Genomic DNA, 8,912 nt, shown 5'->3' with positions numbered 1-8,912 from the left:
GAGGTGGTGGAGAGGGGAGCAGGAAAGGGGAGATGGTAGAGAGGGGAGGAGGGAAGGGGAGGTGGTGGAGAGAGGGGAGGAGGGAAGGGGAGGTGGTGGAGAGGGGAGGAGGAAAGGGGAGGTGGTGGAGAGGGGAGGAGGGAAAGGGGAGGTGGTGGAGAGGGTAGGAGGGAAGGGGAGGTGGTGGAGAGGGGAGGAGGGAAGGGGAGGTGGTGGAGAGGGGTGGAGGGAAAGGGGAGGTGGTGGAGAGGGGAGGAGGGAAGGGGAGGTGGTGGAGAGGGGTGGAGGGAAAGGGGAGGTGGTGGAGAGGGGAGGTGGTGGAGAGAGGGGAGGGGGGGAACGGGAGGTGGTGGAGAGGGGAGGAGGGAAGGGGAGGTGGTGGAGAGAGGGGAAGGGGGATAAGATGAAGGGGAATCAGGATCACGTTAAATATCACCAACATCTGTTGTTAAATGAGTTATTTTTTGGCAGCCGGACTATAAATTATAATAGGAATTATATATACAGATATATTCAAAATAAATCAGCAGTGGCTTATAACAAGGCACCTGTACCTCCTCCCTGATGGTAGCAATGAGAAAAGGGCACGTCCTTGGTGAGTTTTGAGAGGGGTTTTGAGGGGGGCATCGCATTTTGAGAGGGTTGAGGAGTGAGTGTGATGGGTGGGGGTGAGATTGACAGGGCGGGAGGTAGGGTAGAGGAGACGAGGTGAGCCCCAGAGGGGAGCCTGGAGCAGAGGTGAGGAAGTACCTCCCCCCATCCTCACCGGTGGATCCTCCTGCCCACAGCCACTGCAGCGGGGGCTCACCCCTCCCAGAGGCGACTCGCTTCTTCTGTCACCCGCTCTATCCACAATTCCAGCACCCATCCCCACACTCACTGCTGGAGCAGTCTGACCCTCGCCATCCCGGCTCGCACTGGCAACGATCGGGTCCCACACACCGGCCGTGGACACACTCCTGGCTGCATTGGGCTGTGGGCGAGAGAGCAGGATGTCGGATCATTGCAGGCAATCTCCTCTATGCCCAGCCTCTTCCGGGACCCCACCAACCCACAGGACATCCCACCAATGGCCGAAACCCTGACGGGACGCGACAAAACAAGTGTGGTTCCCTTGGATGCATTGTGTGGCATAGGCAGGGAGGAGTTTAAGACCAAGGTTCGGAGATTCGTAGGAGTCACCCAATCTAGACCTCTCTTTCCCACAGCCTCAGTCTGCCAGAATACAGACCGAGGGATGTGGGGTCACAGGAGGAAGGGGAGTAGACACGTGTTGGATAAAGGATTGGCACTTCTCCCCCCTCCTGCTTCCAGTCACGGGGAGTACCACCACCGGCAGATTCCCCACCCTCCTGACTCGGAACTACCCCGTTAACCCGACCCCAGCACAAGTACAGTATTGAGTTCGCCTTACCCTCGCTCCTCCTGACCCCCCGCCACTCACTCTCCTGCTGATCGTGCACCCACCTGTTCCACCACTGCCGAAAACCTGTTGCCCCCTAACTCTACCTCCTGAACACTCAGGACCGCATAGCCAGATACTGGTCTGTGCTGCTGATAGTGGGCCCCACCTCAAACAGCTATGAGTCGGAGTACAGGAAGGAGATTGGGGCCGAATGGTGCGATGTCAAAGCAATCATCTTTCCCTCAATGTCAACAGTACAAAAAAAACTGGTCATTGACATCAGAAAGTGGGTGGTGCCCACTCCCGTCTACATCCACGGTGTTTCAAGTTCCAGTATCTCTAATAACCTGTTCTGGTCCAACGCGGCTTCAACATCCTCAGGAGGCTGAAGAAATTTGTCAACCCTTGCCAGTTTTTATTGATTCGCCATTCGCTTTCAAGAACTCTTCATCTCATGATCTCGATAATTGCAGCTTCTTCTGTGCTTGCACAGTCGTCTTTTGCACGTCAATTGGGTGTGGCCTTTCACTGTGTAAGAAAGCGATATGTGCGCTATACCTTGGCGGCCCCCCTGCTCTCAGCACAAGGAGGAAGGGAGATCCCACCCAAGTTCCCCCACTTACCCACACAGACACCCCGGCTCTCGTAGTAACCCTGGCAACAGTGCGAGCGCTTCCGGTAGTCAGTCTGTACCCCCAGCCGGTACGTCTGACGGTAGGTGATCCTGCAACACAGGCATCGGTCAGTCATCACCTCACAGAAATAGAGGGAGGGTGGGGAGGGGAGTGGCGGGCTGGGCCGTGGGAGGGCCCAGGAGAGAGATGGAGGGGAGGGGTAGTCGGGGGAGGATGAGGTTTGTCAGCCAGGGTTCAGAGGGTGGGATTGGGGAGGGCTGGCAGGTGTGGAAGCTGGCAGCGAGGAGCTGGAATGGTTGGGGAAGGGGCAAATCCTGCTCCTCTTCTGTAAAAGGAGTCATTTTTGAACAATACCCCAGAGAGGATGTGCATAAGGAGTGGGATGGCCGCAGGGGAGGGTTGGAGGGGAACTGAGAATGGGTAGGGGGGGGAGATCGGGAGGGTTGGACAGATGAGGGGGTGGCTGCAAGAGGAGGGTTGGATGGGAAGAGGGTGAGGGAGAGGACGTGGGACAGGGGGGAATTAAAAGAGATTTAGAGATAGAGAGAGCGAGGAAGTGAGAGTGATGAGAGGTCAGAGATCGACTGAAAGACGGAAAAGGGGGGTAGATAAATGGAGAGAAAGAACCCGATATGAAGAGGGGAAATGGGAAGTGGGCGAAGTTTCTCCTCCCATCTAAGGGCCACACTCAGTGGTTTCCCAGCGTCCCAGCCACAGTGCCCTCACTTGTGCCTAGTGCACCGGTAGTTGCTCCTGGGGTCATCACAGTCCTCCTGCGTCTCCTCGTGGTGGGGAACCATGTACTTCTCCGTTCTGGAGACAGAGTAGCTGGGGGGGGAGGGGAAGAGACCTGTCAATGCACAGAAAGAGGCCAGTCTAACCACCACCCCCACAGATACACCAGCGCAGCCCCGCACAGTCAGCCGGGGGGGGGGGGAGTGGGAACGGTGCCTCACAGAAGTACTCAAGGGCCTCGCAGTTGGTCGTTCGGGCCCCATGTCCCTGAAAACCATCCAACTGGGTGCCGGGGGAAGTTCCTACGGCCGCGGCGGCTAGGCTCTGATTGGCGTGTCGATGGACCAATGGCAGAAGTTGGGGAGGGGAAGATGAGGGGGACCTTCTGGTGGGTTGCGATAATCTGGCACTGGGAGGGGTGGCCACTGTTGGTGCCTGGCAAAACGGTTTCATGGATTACCAAGTGTTAAATGACAGCGGCCTATGTTCCAGTGAACCCAGACTGGTTAAGGAGAGATATCAGAACCGGGGCCCCAGTGAGTTTAATGTGAGTGGGAAAACAGAAAAACCTTACAGCATGATACAGGCCCTTCCGCCCACAAAACTATGCCTAACCTGAGAAATTACCTAGGGTTACCCATAGCCCTCTATTTTTCTGAGCTCCATGTACCTATCCATGAGTCTCTTAAAAGAAAGTGGGGTCCCAGTGAGTGGGGAGGGCGAGGAACATGATTTTATGGGATGAATGCCGAGAATTTCTGACCAGTTGGGCGTCGGCCGGCTGGGATTAACAGAACATTGCTCTTGGCGATTGCTCAACCCGAAATACTGAGTGCTGACCAAGCCTGACCACTGCCCTCGCCATACGAGATCTGTGACCCAAGTGTTGTGTCTGTGCACAATTAAATAAAATCACGCACGTGGGAGATGCCTTTAATTGGTGTATTCACATTGGAGCGAGAGAAAATAACGCGCTTGCGCAGACAACAAATCCCTAGGAGATACTAAAGGGGCGGGGGGGTTGTTATTGCTCTAAAAGAAATAGATTCACACATTACACATCCTCCCCTTTTAGATTAATGCAACATAAAATTGTATATGTACAAAACATTCAATTTCCCTTTCATAAATCCAAATAAACATGCTTTCACATAACGGTCCATAACTATCTTCACAGCTCTAAAGGTTCAGTCTTTTGGGTGGCACTCTGTTTCTTTCAGGACTTTTGGTAGGTGTCTTGTCAACGATAACGTTATTGTAGAGTCTCTGGGTCTCTGGAGTGGCATCATGCTTGGTCGGTGTCTTGTCAACGATAACGTTATTGTAGAGTCTCTGGGTCTGTGGAGTGGCATCAGGCTTGGTAGGTGTCTTGTCAACGATAACATTATTGTAGAGTCTCTGGGTCTGTGGAGTGGCATCAGGCTTGGTAGGTGTCTTGTCTAAGACGATGTTCTCAGTTTCCAGTGTCACGTTGCTGTCAGTGACATCATCACTGAGAGGTAAGTCCGGTGACCGTAATGTGTCCCTCTTGTTGGATGCAGTCGACTCAGGTGTGTTCTTCAGTTGAGCATCCAGCGTCTGGTCCACATGACGTCTCCGTGTCTGATCTCAACTTCCACTGTGTCCAGTTCATGTAGCTTTCCAACCGGGTCTCCACTTGTCTTCTCTGTAATCACATGCTAGGACCACCTGTCCAATCCTGAAGCTCCTTGCTGCTTCACTTGGCAACTGGCTGAACTCTTTATTCTGCACTTCCCTCCGGAGGTCTCGTTTCAGGTCTATGCGAGATCTCCGAGTCCCGCCCGTAAACAGCATCGCATGTGTTTGATTTGCTGTCACGTGAACAGAGTTCCGATACACAAAAAGGAAATTGTCCACCTTGTGCTGCAGAGAAATGTCCTCCTTGTCCATCACTTTAATGGACTTCTTAAATGTTTGGATAAACCTTTCAGGTAACCCATTTGTTGCTGGGGGGTGAGGAGCTGAATGTCAGATGCCATTTTTCTTCATTCTTCTGACATGTATTGTGGCCCGTTGTCACTCACAATGAGTTCTGGTAAGCCGTTTCAGGTGAAGACGGTCCTCGGGCTGGAGATGGTCTTTGTTGAGGTGGTTGACTTCATTGGCATAACCCCCAGTCACTTCGAATGAGCAGCCACAGCAATTGGGAACATGGAGTCCATGAATGACCCAGCAAAGTCAATAGGTATTCCTTGTCATGGTGACAACGGCAACTCCCACCATTGTAACGGTGCCTGTGGGGTTGCATTATGAACTTTTTGACATCCCCAACAGCTTTTGGCCAAGTCTTCAATCTGCTCATCTATTCCCGGCCACCAAACATACCGTAGCTCTGGGTGAGACTCTTCATCTTGACTGTACCCAGGTGTGCTTCATGCAGATTTTAGAGGGAACCATAACGCAAGATCCACCTATTAGCATTCTTTGACATACTGATAGTTGGTCTCGTCTTGCTGATAACTCTGGAAAGATAGGGATACCAAGAACTGAGGTTCTTGCTGAGAACTCTGGAACCTTAGATTTACCAAGAGCTGGCCGTCCTTCCTTGGTGATGTCATAAACTTTTGACAATTTTGTGCCATTCCTTGTTTCTCTTTGTTTTTCAGAATCTGCTACTAGCAACTGGAACGCTTCTGCTGGGCCACAGTATGAAGACTTTTCTTCTTCAGTTGCCAATAGTGGAAGGTATGACAAGCCATCAGCATTGCTGGGTTGTTTGGTACCCTTGAGCTCTATGTCATAAGTGTGGGCTCCAAGTTCTTAAGTTCAGCATCCACTTGAGGGTGTAGTGCATAAGGCAGTGGATGTGCCTTATGGAATCTTGGTGTTACTTGGTGTTCAATTCAGTTCTGGCTTTCATGTCTTTGAGTTTACCAATCCCCTCTCAAACACATTTCATTAGCATAAAGCAGCTGTGCCAGTCTCTAGTTAGTGCTGTCATTGACTGGTGATGTCACACTGAGAGCTTTGATTGACTGTCTATATCATTGGATTTTTCTCAACCGCTCACGTTTAAAAAGTGCTGGCCCTCCACTTTTCAATACATAAAGCTCTAATTGTTGTGTTTCCTCCATTCGTCACATTTACTTTCAGTTTGCCTTAGGTAGATGCTTTTTAGCCAGTGTAAGTCTTTAGTATCACTGAGGTCTTCTCTAATGGTATCTTAGAAAACATTCTGTTATAGTCAGCTTCTAAAACTATGGACAAAGCTAACCCTGTATCCAGCTCCATTTTCAGTTTTACACCAAACACATCTGTTGTGAGTCAGATAATTTTGTGACCTGCTTCAGTTATACTATGCAGTTGTAGGCATGACAGTTCACCTTTGTCAGACTCCATGTTGTCGGATTCTATTTTACATTCAGTAACTTCATGCATTTGCCTAGTTTTGTGTTTGAGACTTTGCAGTTGGTTGTGTTTTTTGTCTGCCTTGCTCACTCTCTCTATGTGATCTTCTTTGTGACACTTTCTGCAGACATTTTCTTTGAACCAACAGCCATTTGCATCCTGGGAGGATTGGTCACATCAATAGCATCTTTGGCTTTTTGTACCATTCAGGGACATTTTGTTCACTTCACATTCTAACCTCCTTTTCTGTGGTTCTGCTGCAGTCTCTAACAATATGACAATGGTCAATGCCTGTTCTATGGTTAGGTTTCATCTGGATTGTAGCCTTTTTTGAGTGTTTTGACTATGCATGTCACATACAAGCCTGTCACTTAATGCGTTAGAAAGTCCATCTCTAAAGTCACAGTACTGGGAAAGTTTGCACATTTCTGTAATGTATTCAGAAATGCTTTCACATTTTGACTGGTTCCTTTAGTACAATCAAAGTCTCCCAGTTATTGCCAGAGGTTTAGGGCTCAAGTGATTTTGTAAAATTGTAACAATTTTGTCGAACTTCTTGCTTGTTGGGTTTTCAGGGGTCACTAGGTTACATAAGAGACTATATGTCCTTGCACCCATTAAGCTAAGAAGCACAGGGGTAACACACACAAAATTCTGGAGGAAGTCAGCAGGCCAGGCAGCATCTCTGGAAAAAAGTAGTCGATGTTTCAGGCCAAAAAGTGCAGAGGCTTTCTTTTGCTCCCCGGCACTGTTCAGATTACAATACAGTTCAACCCTCTCGATGTACGACTCCCTGTCTTCGTCAGCGCTATCAAGTTCGACAACTTTCCTGACTGAAGCCACCGCCACGTTATTTTCACTTTAAACTCAGCAAGTCTTTCACTGTTACTCATGGGTCCTTCGGCTTTCTGGTGCTGTTTAACCCTCGCTGTTTTGTCCCGTGACTGTCAGTCCAGTTTGTGATATTCACTGACACCAATTTGTTGTGTTTGTGCACAACCACATATCACACGGGAGAGGGTGTATTCACATTGCAGCGAGACAGTGAGGGAACAATGTGCACGCGTAGACAACAGATCAATATGCCGTGCTAAGGGAGGGGCGGGGGGGGGGGGTAATTGTTCTAAAAGAAATAGATAACACAAAGCTCGGTGTTGCGATTAGTGGGCAGGGATCGGGGTAGTTTAAGTGTGGAGAGAGGTTTAAAGTGAGAATTCCAGAGCCTAGGGATGGAAGTTAATGGGCAGATCACAGTTCAATGCACAGTACAGCTCTCATGTCCCTTTCCCTCACGCTCTGTCCACTACTCCATCCCCTACCTCTCCCAACTCACTCTCCTCTCCCCATTCACACATTCCTTCCCCCAACCCACCCCTTCCCCAAACCCACCATCCCATACACCCCCACACTATCACTAACCCCCACTGACTCACCCACGCTACACTCCCTCCCCCGCCCTACCCTCCTGTGTAGCCACCTGCCACCTTACCTCTCCCAGCTGCTGCACACGTTGGGGTCATTGGGTATCAAGGGGCTGGCGGGTGGGAGCAGGACGTAGCACAGAATGAGGGAGCACGCCAACACCATCCTGCACCACCTGGGAATGGAAGACAAGGTCAGGCTGGAAACAAACTGAGAAAAAAGGGAACTCTGTCAGATACCAAACAAACTCGAAGTGTGGGAGTGTGAAAAGTGTTACGGAGCGGGGTGTGAGGAAAGGCTTCAAGGACACCCCCTCAATGGGCAAGAGGGTGTGATCGGTGGCGGGAGGGAATGTGAGAGCAGATCAGGGATGTAGGGGATCAGAAAATGGAAATTGCTAGAATGCAAGGGATTGAATAAGGAAAATGTGCCAGAAGGCAAGGGATCGGAATATCGAACCTGTGCCAGATGGCAAGGGATCGGAATATTGAAAATGTGCCAGACGGCAAGGGATCGGAATATCGAACCTGTGCCAGATGGCAAGGGATCGGAATATCGAAACTGTGCCAGACGGCAAGGGATCGGAATATCGAAACTGTGCCAGACGGCAAGGGATCGGAATATTGAAACGGTGCCAGACGGCAAGGGATCGGAATATTGAAACGGTGCCAGATGGCAAGGGATCGGAATATCGAACCTGTGCCAGACGGCAAGGGATCGGAATATTGAAAATGTGCCAGACGGCAAGGGATCGGAATATCGAAACTGTGCCAGACGGCAAGGGATCGGAATATTGAAAATGTGCCAGACGGCAAGGGATCGGAATATTGAAACGGTGCCAGACGGCAAGGGATCGGAATATCGAAACTGTGCCAGACGGCAAGGGATCGGAATATTGAAACGGTGCCAGACGGCAAGGGATCGGAATATTGAAACGGTGCCAGACGGCAAGGGATCGGAATATCGAACCTGTGCCAGACGGCAAGGGATCGGAATATTGAAAATGTGCCAGACGGCAAGGGATCGGAATATCGAAACTGTGCCAGACGGCAAGGGATCGGAATATCGAACCTGTGCCAGACGGCAAGGGATCGGAATATCGAACCTGTGCCAGACGGCAAGGGATCGGAATATTGAAAATGTGCCAGACGGCAAGGGATCGGAATATCGAAACTGTGCCAGACGGCAAGGGATCGGAATATTGAAACTGTGCCAGACGGCAAGGGATCGGAATATCGAAACGGTGCCAGACGGCAAGGGATCGGAATATTGAAACGGTGCCAGACGGCAAGGGATCGGAATATCGAAACTGTGCCAGACGGCAAGGGATCGGAATATCGAAACTG

General features: G+C 50.7%; 1 protein-coding gene across 10 annotated transcripts in view; it reads right to left on the bottom strand.

The window, feature by feature from the left end:
* Positions 1-807: 807 nt before the first annotated feature.
* LOC132399509 (multiple epidermal growth factor-like domains protein 11) overlaps positions 808-8,912 on the bottom strand; it is a 281,926-nt gene continuing 273,821 nt past the window's right edge. For 3 of the 10 annotated variants that reach the window (XM_059979954.1, XM_059979957.1, XM_059979956.1), the window contains exons 4-7: positions 7,634-7,741; positions 2,767-2,868; positions 2,029-2,129; positions 820-973 (exon numbers count right to left, since the gene is read on the bottom strand). In XM_059979954.1, coding sequence (XP_059835937.1) covers positions 846-973; positions 2,029-2,129; positions 2,767-2,868; positions 7,634-7,741 — 439 coding nt within the window. In that variant the 3' untranslated portion in view covers positions 820-845. Of the gene's footprint in view, positions 974-2,028; positions 2,130-2,766; positions 2,869-7,633; positions 7,777-8,912 lie in introns of all 10 variants that reach the window. The other 7 variants (XM_059979958.1, XM_059979962.1, XM_059979960.1 and 4 more) reach the window with 7 other exon arrangements.

The sequence above is a fragment of the Hypanus sabinus genome, chromosome 9 (assembly GCF_030144855.1).
Source record: "Hypanus sabinus isolate sHypSab1 chromosome 9, sHypSab1.hap1, whole genome shotgun sequence".
Classification (NCBI taxonomy): Eukaryota; Metazoa; Chordata; class Chondrichthyes; order Myliobatiformes; family Dasyatidae; genus Hypanus; species Hypanus sabinus.
Note: the sequence above shows the minus strand (reverse complement) of the source record. Positions and strands in the feature narration are given on the sequence as shown.